Raw genomic sequence first — 23,729 nt, forward strand, 5'->3', positions numbered from 1 at the left:
ACACTTTCCAGTATTGTATTCCATCTGCCAAATCTCTGCCCACTTACTTAGCCTGTCGATGTCCCCTTGCAGGTTTTTTATGTCCTCCTCACTCACTACTTTCCCTCCCATCTTAGTATCATCTGCAAACTTTGATATGTTACACTCGGTCCCCTCCTCCAAATCGTTAATATAGATTGTAAAGAGTTGGGGACCCAGCACTGACCCCTGCGGAACACCACTAGTTACTGATTGCCAGTCTGAGAATGAACCATTTATCCCAACTCTCTGCCTTCTGTTAGATAGCCAATCCTCTATCCATGCCAGAATATTACCCCCAATCCTGTGATTTTTTATCTTAAGCAATAATCTTTTGTGTGGCACCTTGTCAAATGCCTTTTGGAAGTCTAAATACACTACGTCCACTGGTTCCCCTTTATCCACCCTATATGTTACTTCCTCAAAGAACTCCAGCAAATTTGTCAAACATGACTTCCCCTTCATAAAACCATGCTGACTTTGTCCTATTAAATTATGATTATCCAAATGTCCTGTTACTGTCTCCTTAATAATGGACACCAAAATTTTACCTACCACAGATGTTAGGCTAACCGGTCTATAGTTTCCAGCCTTCTGTCTACTGCCCTTTTTAAATAAGGGTGTTACATTAGCAGTTTTCCAGTCTGCTGGGACCTTTGCCGAGTCCAGGGAGTTTTGGAAAATTATTACCAATGCATCCACAATCCACAATTATTGTTTACTATATGCATCCATTTGATCCCATTCACCGTATAGTGCAAATTATAAGTTTTATTCAGATATGTGAATAGTCATTTGCTTAAAATAAAACTAATAGCAACTTCAAACCCTACATCATGATCAGCTTTACTTGCCTTGGATCAATAGCACACTGTCTACTATATATTCAGAATAACAAAAACTTGCATTTATATAGTGCCTTTAATGTAGAAAAATGTCCCAAGGTGCTTCACAGAAAACAGAAGCCAAGCAAAAGGATGAGAGATTAGGAGGGATGACCAAAATCTTAAATCAAAAAGATAGGTTTTAAGGAAAGTCTTAAAGGAGAAGAGAACAGACAGATATCTATGTCAGAGAGTGGGTCGAGATTGGGCAAGGTTTCCGAAGTGGGTGATACTGTGGAGCATTGTGCCAAAGAGCCACCTTGTTTAGCTACATAATAGTGATTGCATTTCACAAAAAAAGTAATCCAGTGGTTGTAAAGTGCTTTGGGATGCAATAAGATGCCATATAAATGCAGGTTTGTTCTTTCTTCAGTTTGGAAAGACTGTAAGGGAAGTACAATGATAAGTATACCTCGTACATATTTTACAGCTTAAAACTAACTCACAGGTGTGACGAAAATAGGTTGACATGATCTTTTTATAAGCACAGGAACTGTGCAATATATGTAAAACTTTAAATATACAATAGAGCAATAAATAAATATTCATCATCCAAATTTCTCTCTTCTCCTGAAGGGAAGGACTCTTGCTGGGTTACGGTTTTATAAGCAGTGGGTGCCCTCGAGCACCTTCTCCACCCGTAAATCTAGATGCTGACCGTCAACAAGCTCTTCGAGTATATCACAGTCTTTATGTCATCCACCTGCATTCACTGGCAAACAAGTGACTGGAGCACAATCTGGAGAAGGAACTATGATTGATTTTTAATTCTCCCTCCCTACATCGTTCGAACTGCTGTCTTGGCTGAGATTAGGTAACTCAGCACACCCCAAAGATCAAACTCCTGGGACCTTCTTTGTGTCTCACAAGGTGATGCATCATTTGGGTTAGTTTTATCTGATACTGGCATCAAATTTTGTTCTTCAGGTTTGGATCTTCTGTTGTTTTATCACATACATACTCTACGTTTTCTGGAGGCAGTCATTGCACAATGTTCTTATTGATGGTACATTAAAATCAAGAACCACAGTTTTCTCAGTGGCTCAGGGAATTTATATGGTGAGCACCTAAGCCATAGGTGCCATGAAATCGGCAGTTTGTTTCCCAGGTCTGTGCTGAGTTTTCTGATCCACCAAGGCATTGGTTAAGACATTAAAACTAGCCTCAGGACTTATAGCTTAGGGAGGGGAAAATCAGCAAGGGTTCCCGCTTCTGATTGCTATCCAGTAAATCCCATTGGAAATGCGTCTGTGTAGGTGGTGGGTGAGGGCAGGATTGGGATGAGCTGCCATTCCCATCATGGGTGCATAGCCTGCTGACATTCGCCATCAAAACTCTGACATAAAGGGTACCAGCGGGGAACTGTAGTCCAGCAAAGAGTCAATGCTTTAAAGAGAGGAGGGAACGTGGAGAGAAAATTGGTAATGAATAGAAAACAAGAACCAGTAAAAGAAATTAGTGGCACATTATTACACGTTTGCCAACATTTTCCTTCAAAAAGGTCACTTTAGTTGACATTACTTTCTGCCATTCCTTAATGTAATTTGACTTTAGCCTCTGTGGTTTTGCTGAGTTTTGAATGAATAGAAGTCATAAGGAAGATAGCCAGTAAAGCTAAGGCAGCTCCAAGTCTTGGCGGGCCGCACATGTTGAACTCCTGAACAATCCCAGAAAGCAGTGGGGCAAGTATACGTGCAACAGCAGTCACTGACTGACCAGCTCCTATCAGCGTACCTCTGGCCTGCCTCCCACCTCGGCTCAATTCCATGTCAGTGATGCACATGCGGCCAATAGTGGTTGAAAATCCCAAAACAGTTGAGCACAATACAACTATCCATATGGACGTTGCAACAGAGTACATCACCATCATGCAGCACGTGAGGATGCTTGAATGTAACAATAGTAATAAGATTTTGTTGTTGTACAGTCTGGTGACAGAGCCAGCTATAAAACCTGATAGAGCTCCAATTATTCCACCGTAACTGATGAGATATCCTATTAGTCTTGGTGTTACACTAAATCTTTCTTCAACGGCCAGAACAAAGTTGCTGTAATACAGGAGGTTAGCTAGGGCCATCAGAAACTTTACCAGGAAGACATCCCACAGATTAGAACAAACCAATCCTTTTATCTTTTGTCCCACTGACATACACTGACTCCAGAGAGGATTTGATGTTTTGGGCCTCACCACTCCATTGGTTGCTGTGACCAACGGGTCAGTAGTTCTATTCCTAATTTCTTCTCTCCATAAAGTAGTGCACTTGGTCTCACAATTCATTTCTGTCAAGAGCAGTTCTTTTGTTGGAACGTACAACCATTCTTTGTAAGGCAACCACCAAACAACGCCTATAATAGTAAAGTATAGTTAAAAAGAGAACATCGACACCACGGAAATGCAATACAATCTCGGATATTGGCATTTAAATACAACAACAATTTATATATCTGTAGCACTCCTCATGTAGAGAGATGTCCGAGAGCACAGTAGAGGGTGGTGGACAAGGAGTAGACATAGCAGGAGGGGCAGGTGAAGGCAGGCAATGGTTCAGAGGTTAAAAGAATGCAGTTTTGATAACAGATTGGTTGTAGAAATGGAAAGTGGGCTCGAGGTCAAGCAGTACACAAAGGGAGATAAATTGGGTAGCACCCATTTTGGGGCACTAACCTCGCCGGGACGCTAATTTTAATGCCCCGAAAATGTTAGCGCCCCTACCCGTAAATTCAGTAGAAGCGCCCCAAGAAGGAGGTGGAGCGCTACTGGAAGCATTCCACCCGCTTCTTGGGGCGCTACTACTCAATGTCGCAGTGATACGTGCAGCAGTGCCGCGTCATTGCAGGCCTCCTCCCCTGATTAAAGGGGAGGGGCTTTGCGCTGCGTGCACCGGGGTCCTGCTGGACCACTGGGGAGTTGGGTGCCATGGAAACAGCCCGGCACTCAAGACGAGTGCCAGGCTGAGCGATCGCGGCCTGCACACTGCATACAAATGTGAAAGGTGGGCAGGTGCTGGCAGTCGGCCAAAATAAAAATGGCCGCACGACATCTGCCCTTTAAATTGCGCTATCGCCGCTGCACAACCACCCCCGATCCTGTCGCACATATCGCCCAGTGATAGGTGAGGGGGCACAAACGGGGCGCTGCGCACGGCAAGGACGTCATCATCGCTAGCGCTGCGGTGCGGGGCGCTACCCGTTACCACCACCACTAACCTCTTGCTGAATTTTGTGGGAGGCGTGAGCGGTGCTGCGCCCGGGCACTAGGGCATTTGCGCCCCATTAGCTCCCTCGGGGGCGCTAACGAGAGGCGCAAAGCAACCCAATTTCTAGCCCAAAGGTTCCGCACCTCTGAGCTTCACCCGAGGTGAAATTTGATGGAGTCAAAGCAAGTGGTTGTGGTAGCCGAGGATGGCTTCAGTTTGTCAACATTTGGCTTGAGAATGTTATGGCTCATCCAGACCCTAATTTTGAGTAGGTAGAGAGAAACAACTGTCTGGGGTTGATGTAGGCGGCTGAGAGATAGAGCTGAGTATTGTCAGTATTCATATAAAAAGATGTATTGATTGTTTGTTGGGTTCAAATCTAATATTTTCTTCTCTTAAGAATGCCTAGTGGCTACTATAAAACTGAGAGTGTATACTGTTTTTTATCATTAGCAATTGATTTACCATTTTCAGTCATTCCAGACTGATTCGGAGCATAGTTTGCAGATGTGGACTGGACATGGACCTGAATCAATATGTATAACAGAACGTACTGAACTCCTTCAAAAGTGACAACATATTCCATAACCCGAGAGCCCTACTGTTTAATAAGAACTTTTTTTGCAGAGTTATGAATCATATTAGATGAGGAAAAGAAAGAGGTCTACAAGAGTGGCCTATGAGAGTGCAGGATTGATGGGCTTCACCTGAACAGTGATGGGGCCTATGTTAGCTACATAAACGCTAGCAAGGGGAAAAAAAAGGAATGGGTTGCAGAATTAATAAAGGATTCTCTCACAGGGCTAGAATAAAAGGATGTTTTAGGGGGTTGCGTTAAGACAGATCCATTTGGATAGAATTAAGGAATAGGTAGTGTTAGATCTGTTAATTTCAGTGGACCACAATAATCTGAGGTCAACGCACTAAAATAAAAGATTGAGAGTCCGGTGGTAGGTTTTAAATAGTCGATTTATTGCAGCACTGACTTACATGTTTGACTTTCCTTTGTTCTACTAACAAGCATGTTCAAAATGGCTGGTTCTTATACAGCAGCAGATCACAGCAAATGTACCCGCCCCCTTTATTACCATTGGCTCAGCAGCATGCATGCAGAGCCATGGTTGGTTCAACTACATCGGCTGATCTGACATTATCACACTGATTGGATCTCTGGTACATCACTCATTCCTTTGTTCTCTAGTTAAGCTAAATCAGCCGATGTGACGTTACCACGCTGTGATTGGATCTGGTACATCACACCATGTCTTTGTTCTCTCCAGCAAGCAGTCTTACACGTGGTCTTGTTCTCAGTTTAAGCATAATCAGCACTTTCAGTCATTAGTTTAATCATATTAAAATCTATGTTATTAAAATATAAAAATATATATATATATATATATATATATATGTATTCCCTAACAGGTAGGGAAATGGTACAATTCTTGGTGTATATTACAGGCCACCAAAATAATGGGCCTGAGGTAGAGGAAGATTTGTAAGAAAGTTCAGTGAAATATGTAAGAATAACAGGGCAATAACACTGGATGATGTTAACTATCCCAAAATAGACTGCAAAAACAATAGAGCAGAAATAGTAGGGGATTTTAACTACCCTAATATTAACTGGGATTGAATTAATGTAAAAGGAATAGAGGGCACAGAATTCTTAAAATGCATTCAGGAGAACTTTTTTTTAGCCAATACGTAACAAGCCCAAAAAGAGAGGGGGCGGTTCTGGACATAGCTTTAGGGAATGAAGCTTGGCAAGTGGAAGGGGTATCGGTGGGCGAGCATTTTGGTGGTAGTGATCATAATTCAGTTAGATTTAGCATAGTTATGGAAAAGGACAAAGAAAGACCAGGTATAAAAGTTCTCGATTGGGGAAAGGCCAATTTTACTAAGCTGAGATGTGATTTAGCAAAAGTGGACTGGAAACAGCTACTTGAAGGTAAATCAGTGTCAGAGCAGTGCGAGGCATTCATGGAGGAGATAGTGAGAGTCCAGAGCAAATATGTTCCCACACAGAAAAAGGGTGGGACTCCCAAATCTAGAGCCTCCTGGCTGTCAAGGAGCATACAGGTTAGGATAAGGAAAAAAAGTGAAGCTTTTGTCAAATACCAAGAGCTCAATACTACAGAAAGCCTAGAGGAGTATAGAAAGTGCAGGGGTGAAATGAAAAAGGAAATTAGGAAAGCAAAGAGAGGGCATGAAAAAATATTGGCAAGTAAAATCAAGGAAAACCCAAAGATGCTTTATAAATACATAAAGAGCAAGAGAATAACTAAAGAAAGAGTAGGGCCTATTAGAGACCAAAAAGGTAACCTGTGTGGAGGCGGAAGACATGTGTATGGTTCTTAATCAATATTTTGCATCTGTCTTCACAGAAGAGAGGGATGATGCAGACATTGTAGTTAAGGAGGAGTGTGAAATATTAGACGGGATAAACAAAGAGAGAGAGGAAGTATTACGAGGTTTAGTATCTTCGAAAGTAGATAAATCACTAGGCCCGGTTGAAATGTATCCCAGGCTGTTAAGAGAGGCAAGGGAGGAAATGGTGGAGGCTCGGACCATCATTTTCCAATCCTCCCTGGCTACAGGTGTGGTGCCAGAGGACTGGAGGACTGCTAATGTTGTGCCATTGTTTAAAAAGGGACAAAGGGATAGACCGAGTAAATACAGGCCAGTCAGCCTAACCTCGGTGGTGGGAAAATTATTGGAAAAAATTCTGAGGGACAGTATAAATCATCATTTAGAAAGTCACAGATTAATCAAGGACAGTCAGCATGGATTTGTTAGGGGAGGTCGTGTCTGACTAACTTGATTTAATTTTTTTGAGGAGGCAACGAGGAGGGTCGATAAGGTTAGTGCATTTGATGTAGTCTACATGGATTTTGGCAAGGCCTTTGACAAGGTCCCACATGGCAGGTTGGTCAAAAAAAAAGCCCTTGGGATCCAAGCGAAAGTGGCAAGTTGGATCCAAAATTGGCTCAGTGGCAGGACGCAAAGGGTAATGGTCGACGGGTGTTTTTGTGACTGGAAGGCTGTTTCCAGTGGGGTTCCACAGGGCTCAGTACTAGGTCCCCTGCTTTTTGTGGTATACAATGATTTAGACTTCAATGTAGGGGGCATGATTAAGAAGTTTGCAGATTATACAAAAATTGGCCGTGTGGTTGATAATGAGGAAGAAAGCTGTAGACTGCAGGAAGGTATCAATGGACTGGTCAGGTGGGCAGAATCATAGAATGGTTACAGCACAGAAGGAGGCCATTCGACCCGTCGAGCCCATGCCGGATCTGCAAGAGCAATTCAGCTAGTCCCACCCCCCCGCCCTTTCCTTGTAGCCCTGCTATTTTTTTCTTTCATGTACTTACTGAATTCCCTTTTGAAAGCCACGATTGAGTCTGCCTCTTTCAGGCAGTGCATGCCAGATCACAACCATTTGCTACGTAAAAAACATTTTCCTCATGTCTCCTTTGGCTCTTCTGCCAATCACCTTAAATCTGTGTCCTCTGGTTCTCGACCCTTCTGCTAATGGGAACAGTTTCTCTCTATCTACCCTGTCAAGACCCCTCACAATTTTGAACACCTCTATCAAATCTCCTCTCAACCTTCTCTGCTCTAAGGAGAACAACCCCAGCTTCTTCAGTCTATCCACATAACTGAAGACCCTCATCCCTGGAACCATTCTTGTACATCTTTTCTGCACCCTCTCTAAGGCCTTCACATCCTTCCTAAAGTGCGGTGCCCAGAATTGGACACAATACTCCAGTTGAGGCTGAACCAGTGTTTTATAAAGGTTCATCATAACTTCCTTGCTTTTGCACTCTATGCCTCTATTTATGAAGCCCAGGATCCATATGCTTTTTAACCGCTTTCTCCACCTGTACTGCCACCTTCAATGATTTGTGCATATTTACCCCCAGGTCTCTCTGTTCATGCACCCGCTTTAGGATTGCACCCTTTAGTTTATATTGCCTCTCCTCGTTCTTCCTACCTGTGGTAAACCACTGTTATCGTTCACAACCGTTCACTATTGTTACACTGTTGTTATCACTGTTTACACTGTTGTTATCACTACACAAGGTTACCTCTTGCCACGCACGCTGTTATACCTAGGCATACCTCAGCTGACTCCACCCATGGCTCCGCCTGCTTGCCCAGGTATAAAGGTGACCGCTTGGCTAGTATTCTTCCTTGTTGGAACCGATCACCCACGAGGGTGGGCTCTGTTATTTAGCCAATAAAAACCTATAGTTACTATCTTAACTCGTCGCTTTTCATGGAATGAATTGATAGGTATATCAATTTTATTGGCTAAATTTTGAAATGACTGACCAGCCCCAGCAGCCGACTTGGCTGCGAGCCCTCCGACTGCCGTACCTGGATCTAAACCCACAGGCAGCGAATTCAGCCCTCGACTTCGATCACTGGCTGAGCTGCTTTGAATCCTACCTGGTAGCCTCCGGCATGCCATCGGAAGCCAACAAACTAAGAGTTCTGACCGCCCAGGTGAGCCCTAAAGTATTTGCACTCATCCGGGACCTTGATACATACAAGGAGGCCCTCGACCTGCTAAAAGAGCAGTACCGGAGCCCAGTAAATTCAATGTATGCCAGACATCTCCCAAGATCCCGCTCGCAACAGCCAGGAGAGTCTGTAGATGAATTTTTACGGGCGCTACAAACACTCGGCAGGGACTGTGACTTTAAAGCTGTATCGGCTGCACAACATGCTGAAAGAAATATCCGTGATGCCTTCGTGAAAGGCCTTCGGTCCGACTACTCACGGCAAAGACTGCTTGAATCAAAGGACCTCGACTTGAAAGCAGCTACAGCCCTCGCTCGCTCCCTGGAAGTGGCCCATCGGGACCTCGAGGTGTACTCCGGGTACAGTGCTGCGCGACCGTGGGACTCGGGCCCGACTCCAGCCGCAATACCCCTCACACCGCCGCCCCTGGGACCTACCTACTACGGCGTCGGTGTCCCGGAATCGATCGGGACCGCCACCCCCGGGACCTGCTGCGGCAGCGGAGCCCCGCGATCGGGCCGCCAGCTGCTATTTCTGTGGCCAGGCGAGACATCAAAGGACGCACTGCCCTGCAAGGAACGCGACCTGCTCCGGCTGCAGAAAAAAAGGCCACTTCGCGAACGCCTGCAGAGGATAAGCCACAGACGCCAGCAGTGCCTCATGTGAGTTGTGGGGGCGGCCATCTTTGATCAAGGCCACAGACGCCAGCAGTGCCTAAGTGAGTTGTGGGGGCGGCCATCTTTGATCAAGGCCACAGGCGCCAGCAGTGCCTCATGTGAGTCGTGGGGGCGGCCATCTTCTCCGCCATTTTGTTCGCCGCACTCGGCCGCCATGTTGTCTCCAGACCCGACCACCGCCTCACCTGCCGACGACAGCAGCTCACTCAGCCATACACTGGCCTCCGTCACGCTTGACCAAGCTCTCCCGCATCATCTGTCCAGGTCCATGATGGACATCGAGGTAAACGGCCACGCCACGACCTGCCTGTTCGACAGCGGGAGCACGGAGAGTTTTATTCACCCAGACACGGTGCGCTGCTACTCCCTCACTGTCCGGCCAACGCGCCATCGGATCTCGATGGCGTCGAAGTCCCATTCAACAGACGTCAGCGGATACTGTGTGGTGACCCTGTCGGTTAGGGGCACGGAATATAAAAACTTTAAACTTCTCGTCCTGCCCCAGCTCTGCGCTGCCGTCCTACTAGGGCTGGATTTCCAATGCCACCTCCAAAGTGTCACTTTGGCATACGGTGGACCCCTCCCCCCACTCACAGTCTACAACCAGCAGTTTTTAAACCGCCCCCCGCATACCACCTGCGGCCTCTCCACTCTCAAAGTCCCGCCCCCCTCCTTGTTCGCTAACCTCACCCGCGACTGTAAACCCGTCGCTACCAAGAGCAGGCGGTACAGCGCCAGGGACAGAGCTTTTATTAGCTCTGAGGTGCAGCGTCTCCTGAAGGAGGGCATCATCGAGGGGAGCACCAGCCCCTGGCGTGCCCAGGTCGTAGTCGTTAAGACCGGCAATAAAAACCGCCTGGTCATCGACTACAGCCAAACCATAAACCGGTACACCCAGCTGGACGCATACCCCCTCCCCCGCATATCTGACATGGTCAACCAGATTGCACAGTACCGGGTATTCTCCACCATCGACCTTAAGTCGGCCTATCACCAACTCCCTATCCGCCCTGAGGACCGCCAGTATACCGCCTTCGAGGCGAATGGCCGCCTCTACCACTTCCTTAGGGTTCCCTTCGGCGTCACCAATGGGGTTTCGGTCTTCCAAAGGGAGATGGACCGGATGGTTGACCAGAACGCGCTGCAGGCCACGTTTCCTTATCTAGATAACGTCACCATCTGCGGCCACGACCAGCAGGACCACGATGTTAATCTGGAGAAATTCCTCCGTACGGCCCAACGGCTGAACCTCACTTACAATAAGGAGAAATGTGTGTTTAACACCTCGCGCCTTGCCATCCTCGGCTGCGTAGTAGAGAACGGAGTCATCGGCCCCGACCCCAAAAGAATGCGCCCCCTCATGGAGCTTCCCCTTCCCCACTGTCAAAAGGCACTGAAGAGAACCCTGGGGCTCTTCGCTTACTATGCCCAATGGGTGCCCAATTACGCGGACAAAGCCAGACCCCTCATGAAGTCCACCTCCTTCCCCCTGACAGCAGAAGCATGCGCAGCCTTCTCCCTCATAAAAGGAGACATTGCGAAGGCCACAATGCACGCAGTGGATGAGTCCATCCCTTTCCAAGTGGAGAGCGATGCATCCGACTTCGCCCTAGCTGCAACCCTTAACCAGGCGGGGAGACCTGTGGCCTTCTTCTCAAGGACCCTCCAGGGCCCTGAGATCCGACACTCTTCTGTCGAGAAGGAGGCCCAGGCGATTGTGGAAGCGGTACGACGCTGGAGGCATTACCTGGCAGGCAAACGATTTACCCTCCTCACCGACCAGCGTTCGGTTGCTTTTATGTTTAATAACAAGCTGAGGGGCAAAATCAAGAACGACAAGATCTTGAGGTGGAGAATTGAGCTCTCCACCTACGAGTACGATATCTTGTACCGGCCTGGTAAACTCAACAAGCCCCCAGATGCTCTATCACGAGGTACATGCGCCAACGCGCAAGGTGATAGACTGTGGACCCTCCACAACGACCTCTGCCACCCCGGGGTCACTAGACTTTACCACTTCATTAAGGCCCGCAACCTGCCCTACTCCATCGAGGAGGTCAGGACCATGACCAGGAACTGCCAAGTCTGTGCCGAATGCAAACCGCATTTCTATAGGCCGGACAGAGCAAGCCTGATCAAGGCCACCCGCCCCTTCGAGCGCTTGAGCATCGATTTTAAGGGGCCCCTCCCGTCCTCTGACCGTAATGTGTACTTCCTCAACATTATTGACAAGTACTCCCGTTTCCCCTTCGCCATCCCCTGCCCAGACATGACCAGTACCACGGTCATCAAATGCCTGAACGACCTCTTCGCCTTGTTCGGGTTCCCGAACTATATACATAGCGACCGGGGCTCATCCTTCATGAGCGAGGAACTTCGCCAGTTCCTGCTCGCGAGAGGTATTGCTGCGAGCAGGACCACCAGCTACAACCCCCGGGGGAACGGCCAGGTGGAAAGAGAGAACGCGACAGTTTGGAAGGCCGTCCTCTTAGCCCTAAAGTCTAAGGGCCTCCCAACCTCTCGCTGGCAGGAAGTCCTCCCGGCAGCGCTCCATTCCATCCGGTCACTGCTTTGTACCGCCATTAACGCCACACCTCATGAGCAAATGTTCGTTTTCCCCAGGAAGTCGACTACGGGAACCTCGCTACCAACATGGCTGACTTCTCCGGGGCCCGTCCTGCTGCCGAAGCACGTGAGGACCCATAAAACGGACCCCCCTGGTCAAGAGGGTGAACCTCCTGCACGCCAACCCCCAGTATGCCTAAGTGGAATACCCAGACGGGCGGGAGGACACAGTCTCCTTGCGAGACCTCGCACCCTCGGGCACCCCTGAGACACCACCGTTATCCCCCACCACTCCCCCAAATCCAGCTCCGGTAGGCGGCATGCCGGAGCCCCAGGGGCCTTCGTCAGCCACGCAGACACCAGCATTAACATCGGATAATGCACCACCGCCGCCGCTGCTGCGCCGGTCAGAAAGGCTTACAAGGCCTCCTGATAGACTGACATACACGAACTGGTAGTACACTTCACCCCGCCAGACTCAATTTTAAACAAGGGGTGAATGTGGTAAACCACTGTCATCGTTCACAGCCATTCACTATTGTTACACTGTTGTTATCACTGTTTACACTGTTGTTATCACTACACAAGGTTACCTCTTGCCACGCACGCTGTTATACCTAGGCATACCTCAGCTGGCTCCGCCCATGGCTCCGCCTGCTTGCCCAGGTATAAAGGTGACCGCTTGGCTAGTATTCTTCCTTGTTGGAACCGATCACCCACGAGGGTGGGCTCTGTTATTTAGCCAATAAAAACCTATAGTTACTATCTTAACTCGTCGCTTTTCATGGAATGAATTGATAGGTATATCACTACCAAAATGTATCACTTTGCACTTTTCTGTGTTAAATTTCATCTGCCGCGTGTCAGCCCATTTCACCAGCCTGTCTATATCTTCTTGAAGTCTGTCACTAGCCTCCTCACTGTTCACTATACAGGTAGACTATCCTTTATCCGAAAACCTCGGGACCAGCCGTGTTTCGGTTTTCGGAGAATTTCGGATTTCGGAAGGTGGGTCGGCAGGGGGTCGTGCGCACGACTTACGCTGACGATCAGCGTAAGTCGGCGGGGGTCCGCGGGGGGGTCGGGGCCGGCGGGGTCCGCGGGGGGGTCGGCGGGGGGGTCGGGGCCGGCGGGGTGGTCCGCGGGGGGGGTCGGGGTCGGGGTCGGCGGGGGGTCGTGCGCACGACTTACGCTGACACTCAGCGTAAGTCGGTGGGGGTCGGGGTCCGCGGGGGGGTCGGCGGGGGGTTGTGCGCACGACTTACGCTGAACGAAAAAACCTTCGGTTTTTAGAGGGTTTTGGTTTTCGGAAGTTCGGATAAAGGGTAGTCTACCTGTACTTCCAAGTTTTGTATCATCTGTAAATTTTGAAATTGTGCCCTGTACACCCCTCCCAAGTCCAAGTCATTAATACATATCAAGAAAAGCAGTGATCCTAGAATCGACCCCTGGGAAACACCACTGTATACCTTCCTCCAGTCTGAAAAACAACCGTTCACCACTACTCTCTGTTTCCTGTCACTTAGCCAATTTCATATCCATGCTGCCACTGTCCCTTTTATTCCATGGGCTTCAACTTTGCTGGTAAGCCTATTATGCGGCACTTTATCAAACGCTTTTTGGAAGTCCATGTACACCACGTCAACCGCATTGCCCTCATCAACCCTCTCTGTTACCTCATCAAAAAACTCGATCAAGTTAGTTAAACATGATTTGCCTTTAACAAATCTGTGCTGGCTTTCCTTAATTAATCCGCACTAGTCCAAGTGACTGTTAACTTTGTCCCTGATTATCGTTTCTAAAAGTTTCCCCACTACCGAGGTTAAACTGACTGGCCTGTAGTTGCTAGGTTTAGCCTTTACACCCTTTTTGAACAAGGGTGTAACATTTGCAATTCTTCAGTCCACTGGCACCACCCCAGTATCTAAGGTGGATTGGAATATTATGGCCAGTACCTCCGCGATTTCCTCCTTAACTTCTCTCAGCGTCCTAGGATGCATCCCATCTGGTCCTGGTGTCTTAATAAGAACATAAGAAATAGGAGCAGGAGTAGGAGTAGGCCAATCGGCCCCTCGAGCCTGCTCCGCCATTCAATAAGATCATGGCAGATCTGATCCTAACCGCCAATCTACTATCACAGAACCATCTCCTGAATCTAACAGAATTAGACACACGAAATAGGAGCAGAATCAGGCTACACGGCCCCTGGGCCCACTCCGCTACCCACAGGGCCATGTCCGATCCGAACCTAGACTCATGTCCAAATTCCTGCCCGCTCCCCGTAACCCTTAATTCCCTTTACTTCTAGGAAACTGTCTATTTCTGTTTTAAATTTATGTAATGATGTAGCTTCTACAGCTTTTTGGGGCAGCATATTCCATGGACCTACCACCCTCTGAGTGAAGTAGTTCCTCCTCATCTCAGTTTTGAAAGAGCAGCCCCTTATTCTAAGACTATGCCACCTAGTTCTAGTTTCACCCATCATCGGGAACATCCCGCATCCACCCGATCCAACCCCTTCACAATCTTATATGTTTCAATAAGATTACCTCTCATTCTTCTGAACTCCAATGAGTAGAGTCTTAATCTACTCAACCTCTCCTCGTATGTCCATCCCCTCATCCCCGGGATTAACCGAGTGAACCTTCTTTGTACTGACTCGAGAGCAAGTATGTCTTTTCTTAAGTATGGACACCAAAACTGTATGCAGTATTCCAGGTGCGGTCTCACCAATACCTTCTACAACTGAAGCAATAACTCCCTATTTTTATATTCTATCCCCCGAGCAATGAAAGCCAACATTCCATTGGCCTTCTTAATCACTTGCTGCACCTGCATACGAACCTTTTGAGTTTCGTGCACCAGGACCCCCAGATCCCTTTGTACTTCAGTACTTTCCAGTTTCTTGCCATTAAGATAATAACTTGCTCTACGATTTTTCCTGCCAAAGTGCATAACCTCACACTTTCCAGTATTGTATTCCATCTGCCAAATCTCTGCCCACTTACTTAGCCTGTCGATGTCCCCTTGAAGGTTTTTTATGTCCTCCTCACTCACTACTTTCCCTCCCATCTTAGTATCATCTGCAAACTTTGATATGTTACACTCGGTCCCCTCCTCCAAATCGTTAATATAGATTGTAAAGAGTTGGGGACCCAGCACTGACCCCTGCGGAACACCACTAGTTACTGATTGCCAGTCTGAGAATTAACCATTTATCCCAACTCTCTGCCTTCTGTTAGATAGCCAATCCTCTACCCATGCCAGAATATTACCCCCAATCCCGTGATTTTTTATCTTAAGCAATAATCTTTTGTGTGGCACCTTGTCAAATGCCTTTTGGAAGTCTAAATACACTACGTCCACTGGTTCCCCTTTATCCACCCTATATGTTACTTCCTCAAAGAACTCCAGCAAATTTGTCAAACATGACTTCCCCTTCATAAAACCATGCTGACTTTGTCCTATTAAATTATGTTTATCCAAATGTCCTGTTACTGTCTCCTTAATAATGGACTCCAAAATTTTACCTACCACAGATGTTAGGCTAACCGGTCTATAGTTTCCAGCCTTCTGTCTACTGCCCTTTTTAAATAAGGGTGTTACATTAGCAGTTTTCCAGTCTGCCGGGACCTTTGTTGAGTCCAGGGAGTTTTGGAAAATTATTACCAATGCATCCACAATCCCTACCGCCACTTCCCTCAAGACCCTAGGATGTTAGCCATCAGGTCCAGGTGATTTATCCGCCTTGAGTCCCATTATTTTACCGAGTACCACTTCCTTAGTGATTTTTATCGTGTTTAGCTCCTCCCCCTCTATAGCCCCCTGTTTGTCCAGTGTTGGGATATTCTTAGTGTCCTCTACTGTAAAGACTGATACAAAATATTCAGTGTTTTTGCCATCTCCATATTTCCCACCATTAATTTCCCGGTCTCATCCTCTAAGGGACCAACATTTACTTTAGCCACCCTTTTTCTTTTTATATAACTATAAAAACTCTTACTATCTGTTTTTATATTTTTTGCTAATTTACTTTCATAATCTATCTTCCCTTTCTTAATCAATCTTTTTGTTATTTTTTGCTGTCTTTTAAAGTTTTCCCAATCCTCTATCCTCCCACTAGATTTGGCTACCTTATATGCCCTTGTTTTTAGTCGAATACTATCCTTAATATCTTTACTTAGCCACGGATGGCTGTCTTTTCTTTTACACCCTTTTCTTCTCAGTGGAATATATATTTTTTGGAAGTTGTAAAATAACTCCTTAAATGTACACCACTGATCATGTATCGTCTTACCCTTTAATCTATTTTCCCAATCCACTCTACTCAATTCCGCTCTCATACCTTCATAGTCTCCTTTATTCAAGCTTAGCACGCTTGTTTGAGATCCAACCTTCTCACCCTCTAATTGAATATGGAATTCAACCATGTTATGGTCACTCATTCTAAGGGGATCCTTTACGAGGACATTTTTAATCAATCCTGTCTCGTTACACAGGACCAGATCTAAGGTTGCTTGCCCCCTGGTCGGTTCAGTTACATACTGCTCAAGAAACCCATCCCTAATACACTCAATGAACTCATCCTCAAGGCAGCCCTGTCCAATTTGATTTGTCCAATTAATATGATAGTTAAAATCCCCCATAATTATAGATGTTCCCTTATTACAAGCCTCAACTATTTCCTGATTGATACTCCGTCCAACAGAGTTGCAACTGTTCGGAGGCCTATAGATTACGCCCACTAGTGTTTTTTTCCCCTTATTATTCCTTACCTCCACCCAAACTGTTTCATTATCCTGATCTTTTGACCCAATATCATTTCGCTGTATTATAGTGATTCCTTCCTTTATTAACATAGCCACCCCACCTCCCCTTCCTTCCTGCCTGTCCTTCCTGATCGTTAAATAACCTGGTATGTATAATTCCCAGGCATTGTCACCCTGCAGCCATGTTTCTGTAATGGCCACAAGATCATACCCATATGTAGTTATTTGTGCCATTAACTCGTCTATTTTGTTACGAATGCTACGTGCATTCAAATAGAGAACTTTCAAATATGTTTTGTGACACTTAGTTCCTGCTTTTGCCCTTTTTATTACTTTACCTTTTACTCCATACCTTCTGCCCCTTCCCGACACGCTCTGGTTTTTAATTTCCCCACTGCTACCTAAGTCTATGACCTTCTCTGTTGTCATTTTTATTATTTGCTCTCTAGGAACCTCCCCCCCACTAGTTAGTTTAAAGCCCTCTCTACAGCCCTAGTTATATGATCCGCCAGGACTCTAGTCCCAGCACTGGCCAAGTGAAGCCCATCCCAACGGAACAGCTCCCTCCTGCCCCAGTACTGGTGCCAGTGTCCCAGGAAGCAAAACCCATTTCTCCCACACCAGTCTTTGAGCCACGCATTTAACTCTCTAATTTTATTTGTCCTAGCCAAATTCGCTCGTGGCTCAGGTAATAATCCAGAGATTATTACCCTTGAGGTTCTGTTTTTTTAATGTGACCCCTAGCTGCTCATACTCTTTTAACAGAACCGGCTTCCTAGTCCTATCTACGTCGTTTGTACCAACATGGAGCACGACAACTGGATCCACCCCCTCCCACTGCAAGTTTCTTTCCAGCCCAGAGGAGATGTCCTTAACCCTGGCACTGGGTAGGCAACACAGCCTTCGGGACTCTCGCTCTCGGCTGCAGAGAACTCTATCTATCCCCCTAATAATACTATCCCCTACCACTACAACATTTCTATTTACTCCCCCCTCTTGAATGGCCCCCTGTTCCACGGTGCTGTGGCCAGGTTGCTCATCCTCCCTGCAGTCCCTGCTCCTGTCCCCACAGGGAGTAAGAACGTCGAACCTGTTGGACAAGAGCAAGGGCTGCGGCTCCTCCAGCTCTACCTCCTGGATCCCCGTACCTGCCTCACTCGTAGTCACACCGTCCTGTCCCAGACCATGGGCTACATCTGAATTAATTAACTTCATAGGTGTGACCACCTCCTGATACAGAGTCCAGGTACTTCTCCCCCTCCCTGATGTGTCGCAGTGTCTGAAGCTCAGACTCCAGCTCATCAACACGGAGCTGGAGTTCCTGTAGCAGCAGACACTTGTCACAGGCGTAATCACCGTGAGCCTCAATGGGGTCCACCGGCTCCCACATTTCGCAACAGTAACACATCACCTGCTCCATTCTATGTAATTTATTAAATTTTTTATTGTTAGTTATGGACACCCTCTGCCCGATTTTAGATGCTATTATCCCCTTTAATTAATTGGATTTAAATTAAATCAATCCCTCTAGTTACACCAGTTAAATGGTTTACCAAGTCATTCTGCACCAGAAAGGCCTTATTAACTACAACCCAGAGTTAAAGTTTGAAAAGAGCACCTAACACCCCACTTACCCTAACTCACACTTACCCAAACTCTCAGCACTCTTTGATGACTCGCACTCAGTGCTTGCTCGCACTAGGACTGGTCTTTTTATACTGTTTGTTTGTTTACAGCCAAATGAGTCACCCCTGCTGATTGGTTAGAAAACTGGTTTCCACTGCCTGCTGTGCCAATTTACTCCTACTGCAGTGTAACCTTGTTTTACTCTTCTTAAACCAACAGAATCCCAAATATTTAACTTTTCCCCTTTACTTAAACTGCTTAAGTAATCTTATCAAGAATGATTTAAAGAGAAATAACAATTAAAGAACTCTCACACTTTCCCAAACTCACAGCACTCTTTGATGATGCGCACTCAGTCTTATCAACTTTAAGTACAGCCAGCCTTTCCAGTACCTCCTCTATCAATTTTTATCTCATCCAGTATCTCCACTACCTCCTGGCAAAAGTGGCAAATTGAATTTAATCTGGACACGTATGAGGTAATGCATTTGGGGAGGGCTAACAAGGCAAGGGAATACACAATAAATGGTAGGATACTGAGAAATGTAGAGGAACAGGGGGACCTTGGAGTGCATGTCCACAGATCCCTGAAGGTAGACAAGGTGGTTAAGAAGGCATATGGGATACTTTTCTTTATTAGCTGAGGCACAGAATATAAGAGCAGAGAGGTTATGCTAGAACTGTATAAAACACTAGTTAGGCCACAGCTAGTGTACTACGTACAGTTCTGGCCACCACATTACAGGAAAGATGTGATTGCACTAGAGAGGGTATGGAGGAGATTCACGAAGATGTTGCCAAGACTGGAGAATTTTAGCTATGAGGAAAAATTGGATAAGCTGGGGTTGTTTTCTTTGGAACAGAGGTGAGACTTAATTGAGGTGTATAAAATTATGAGGGGCCTAGATAGAGTAGATAGGAAGCACCTATTTCCCTTAGCAGAGAGGTCAATAACCAGGGAGCATAGATTTAAAGTAATTGGTAGAAGGATTAGAGGGGAGTTGAGGAGAAATATTTTCACCCAGAGGGTGGTGGGGGTCTGGAACGCACTGCCTGAAAGGGTGGGAGAGGCAGAAACCCTCATCACATTTAAAAAGTACTTGGATATGCACTTGAAGTGCCGTAACCTGCAAGGCTACGGACCAAGAGCTGGAAAGTGGGATTAGACTGGATAGCTCTCTTTTGGCCGGCACAGACACGATGGGCTGAATGGCCTCCTTCTGTGCTGTAAATTTCTATGATTCTAAAGATAATGCATGTGTTAAGCTGGGGAACACCTTTTAGAATCCATTGAAGACTGCTTCTTGGATCAATATGTTTCTGGACCAAAAAAAAGCATTGCTGGAATTACTTCTGGGAAATGAAGTGGGATGTGACAGTAGGAGGACAAGTGGGCATTAGCGACCACACATAATGTAAAATTAGAAAAGGATAATGAAGAGTTAAAGATAAGGGTGTTGGCCTGGGAAAAGAAAGTTCACTGAGATAAAAGGGAATATGGCCCAAATTATTTGGGCAGAAAATAATAGCAAACAAGATGACAGATCAACAGTGGGAAATTTTCAGAAATATGAGATAAAAGTACAAAATAAATATATTCCTACAAGGTGAAACAGGAGTACAGACTTCCATGGATAAATAGTGAGATTAAAATTAAACTGAAACTTAAAATTAGGGCTAAAAATATTTTTTTTAAATGATGAGGAATATAGAAAGTGTAATGGCACGATGAAAAGGGAGATTGAAAGGATTAAACGGGAATAAGAAAAAACAGCTGCAAATAATGAGGAGTCTGGTGAGGGGTCGTCAATTTAAAATTGTCACTAAAAGAGTAAGGAGAGAGATGAGGAGAAATGTCTTTATGCAGAGCATTGTTGGAACATGTAAATTATTTAAGGTAGTGTAGATAAATATTTGAAGCAGAAGAAATTACAGGTATATGGGGATATAGCAGAGCAGTGGGATCAGTTTCAGGTTATTCCAGACACGATGGACCAAATGGTCTCCTTCTGTGTTGTATACATCTATGGTTCTATTCACTTGTCTCCTTTACATGTTGAAAATTACTTGGCGAGAACCTTCATTCTAAAGCATGAGGCAGCCACATTTATACAATACTCCGTAATACCTCTGGTGTTCCAGAAATCCTCGTTAAATCAGATGCAGATCAGCTAACTTGAACTCACTTTGAAGTGGCTATATTTAGACATTTGAAACTAGTTTGTCAACACCTTTACTTGTGCTTTGAAAATTGGGATACACAGATTATCCCACTTAAAGCAAGAGATAACCTACTCATGCCATTATCACTTGCAGGTTAGAATATCATCTTCAGTTATGGAATGCATCATCTACAGGTAAATGCTGCCAATTTACTCACATGTATGCATTAGAGCCACCTGGGATGCAGAATGCCCAGCTTATGCAAGAACAAACAAACTTGCATTCAAATAGCCCCCCGTACGTCGCATCGTGCTTTGTAACCAAATAATTACTTTTGAAGGGTAGTCACTGTTGTTATGCCAACAGGGCAGCCAATTTTGTGTACAGCAGGGTCCTACAAACAGCATGGAGATAAAGTATCATTACACACTAAATGGTACAATTTTAAAGGGGGTGCAAGAACAGAGAGACCTGGGGGTGCTTGTGCACAAATCCTTGAAGGTGGCAGGACAGGTTAATAAAACAACTAATAAAGCATATGGGATTCTGGTCTTTATAAGCAGAGGCATAGAGTACAAAAGATAGGAAGTTCTGCTAAGCCTATATAAAACATTAGTTTAACTCCAGCTAGAATATTGTGTCCAATTCTGGACACCACACACTAGGAAGGATGCGAAGGCTTTGGAGAGGGTACAGAAGAGATTTACTAGAATGGTTCCAGGGATGAGGGAAATACAGTTACGCAGATAGACTGGAGAAACTGGGGTTGTTCTCCTTAGAGCAGAGAAGGCTAAGAGGAGATTTGATAGAGGTGTTTAAAATCATGAAGGATTTAGATAGAGGAAATGAAGAGAAACTGTTTCCAGTTCTACATAGTCAGAGATGCTGCCTTTTAGACGAAATGTTAAACCGAGGCACCATCTGCCTATTCAAGTGAACATTAAAGGTTATTGACCCAATGGTTATAGGGTCGGTAACAAGAGGGCACAGATTTAAGGTGATTGGCAAAAGAACCAGAGGTGACATGAGAAAAAACTTTATTATGCAACGTGTGGTTAGGATTTGGAATGCACTGCCTGATAGAGTGGTGGATACAGATTCAATAGTAGCCTTCAAAAGGGAATTGAATAAATAATTGAAGGATAAAAATTGCAGGGATATGGGGAAAGAGCAGGGGAGTGGGACTAACTGGATTGCTCTTCGAAAGAGCCAGCGCAGACTCAATGGGCTGAATGGCCTCCTTCTATGTTGTACTGTTCTATAATTCTATGGTTAAACTGATTTTAGTGGTGTTGGTTGAGGGATAAGTGTTAACTAGGACACTGGGACAACTCATATGCTCCTCTTCAAATAGGGCCATTGGATCTTTAATGTTCACCTGAATAGGCAGATGGGGCCTCGCTTTAACATCTCATCTAAAAGGCGGCATCTCTGACTATGTAGAACTGCCACTTTCAGGGCACTGAAGTGTCAGCCTATGATTATGCGCTCAAGTGGTGCAGTGTAGTTGGAACCCATGACTTTCTAACTCCCAGGCAATATCTGACAACAGGAAATGCCATGTTCTAATAGATGGGAATAATTTTGTTTCTAGCATCTCTGTCGTCTACAGTAGCTACACAAGTGATGTTCACCCCACACAAATGATGCAAGTCCTCAAGACAAACAGCAGAAAGCTCCTACTTGATACACATCCAATACCTCAATGATATTCTCAGTCACTATCCCTTTTTTGTAGAAGTTCACTTGATTGAACCTGAATATTTTGGGGAAATGCTGTAAGGGATCTTTCTGGCACAAAAAACTGCAAAGCAGATGAGGCAAAAAATGATATTTTAATTGGAAATATACTCAATGAATGTACCCATATTCTGCACAGAGGAAAACATACCTGCATTTACAAAGAAAATGAAACAGCAAATGAAGGAAGTCGTGTAGAAACCCCCATCCAGCTCAACAAGATATCCACTGAGTACAGGGCCCAGGATGAATCCCACACTAGAAGCTGCACTAAACCTTCCCATCACTTGGGGGCGTTCATGCTCAGGAATCAGGTCTGACAGAAGAGCTTTCGAAATGGACTGAGTGTGCTTGAAGATACCTGGAGGTACAGAATAAATATACCAAGTCAAGAGGACACAAAGATATTAAACAATACAAGGAGACAATTGTGTTTGGCAGAAAAAATCAAAGAGCAAGTTATTATCTAAATGGAGAGAAACTGCAAAGTGCTACAGTACAAAGGGATCTGGGGGTCCTGGTGCATGAAACACAAAAAGTTAGTATGCAGGTGCAGCAGGTGATCAGGAAGGCCAATGGAATCTTGGCTTTTATTGCGAGGGGGATGGAGTATAAAAACAGGGAAGTCTTGCTGCAGTTATACAGGGTATTGGTGAGGCCACACCTGGAATACTGCGTGCAGTTTTGGTTTCCATATTTAAGAAAAGATATACTTGCTCTCGAGGCGGTTCAGAGAAGGTTCACTCGGTTGATTCCGGAGATGAGGGGGTTGACGTATGAGGAAAGGTTGAGTAGGTTGGGACTCTACTCATTGGAGTTCAGAAGAATGAGAGGCGATCTTATCAAAACATAAAAGATTGTGAGGGGGCTTGATCGGGTGGATGCGGTGAGGATGTTTCCACTGATGGGTGAGACTAGAACTAGGGGGCATAATCTAAGAATAAGGGGCTGCCCTTTCAAAACTGAGATGAGGAGAAACTTCTTCACTCCGAGGGTAGTAAATCTATGGAATTTGCTACCCCAGAGAGCTGTGGAAGCTGCAACATTAAATAAATTTAAAATGGAGATAGTTTCCTAGCAGATAAGGGAATTAGGGGTTACGGGGAGAGGGCAGGGAAGTGGACGTGAGTCTAGATTCGGATCAGCCATGATCCTATTGAATGGCGGAGCAGGCCCGAGGGGCCGTATGGCCTACTCCTGCTCCTACTTCTTATGTTCTTATGTTCTTAACAATTTCAATTATACGACTATTTACGAGATGGAGATACAGGTTCAATCGTGCACGTGACTAGCCTGTTCATCTCAGCAGCACTGCTGAGTGGAGCCCGGGCAACTCAGCAAAGCAGCCAGTGGAATTCAGAGGGAATCTCAACCCTCTGCTTCTTTTACCTGCTGCCAAAGCATGTTTACTTCACCATGTTGCCGCTGATGCAGCCTTGTTATTAGCAGCACTGTGCCCTTGGAGGCTGAGCATACCACCTAAGACGTTGTTTTGATTGGCACCTCTATGGCCAGCACGTCCCCAAGTAAAAACATCAAAGGAATTGGACTTGTCGGCAATGT

General features: G+C 45.7%; 1 protein-coding gene across 1 annotated transcript in view; it reads right to left on the reverse strand.

Moving 5' to 3' along the window:
• Positions 1-257: 257 nt before the first annotated feature.
• Positions 258-23,729, reverse strand: part of slc67a2 (solute carrier family 67 member 2) — a 79,524-nt gene continuing 56,052 nt past the window's right edge. Inside the window, exons 5-6 of the mRNA XM_085998960.1 lie at positions 22,318-22,527; positions 258-3,248 (exon numbers count right to left, since the gene is read on the reverse strand). Coding sequence (XP_085855086.1) covers positions 2,437-3,248; positions 22,318-22,527 — 1,022 coding nt within the window. The 3' untranslated portion in view covers positions 258-2,436. The remainder of the gene's footprint in view (positions 3,249-22,317; positions 22,528-23,729) is intronic.

Source organism: Somniosus microcephalus, chromosome 10, assembly GCF_052327205.1.
Source record: "Somniosus microcephalus isolate GS21.2 chromosome 10, FLI_Smic_1.0, whole genome shotgun sequence".
Classification (NCBI taxonomy): domain Eukaryota; kingdom Metazoa; phylum Chordata; class Chondrichthyes; order Squaliformes; family Somniosidae; genus Somniosus; species Somniosus microcephalus.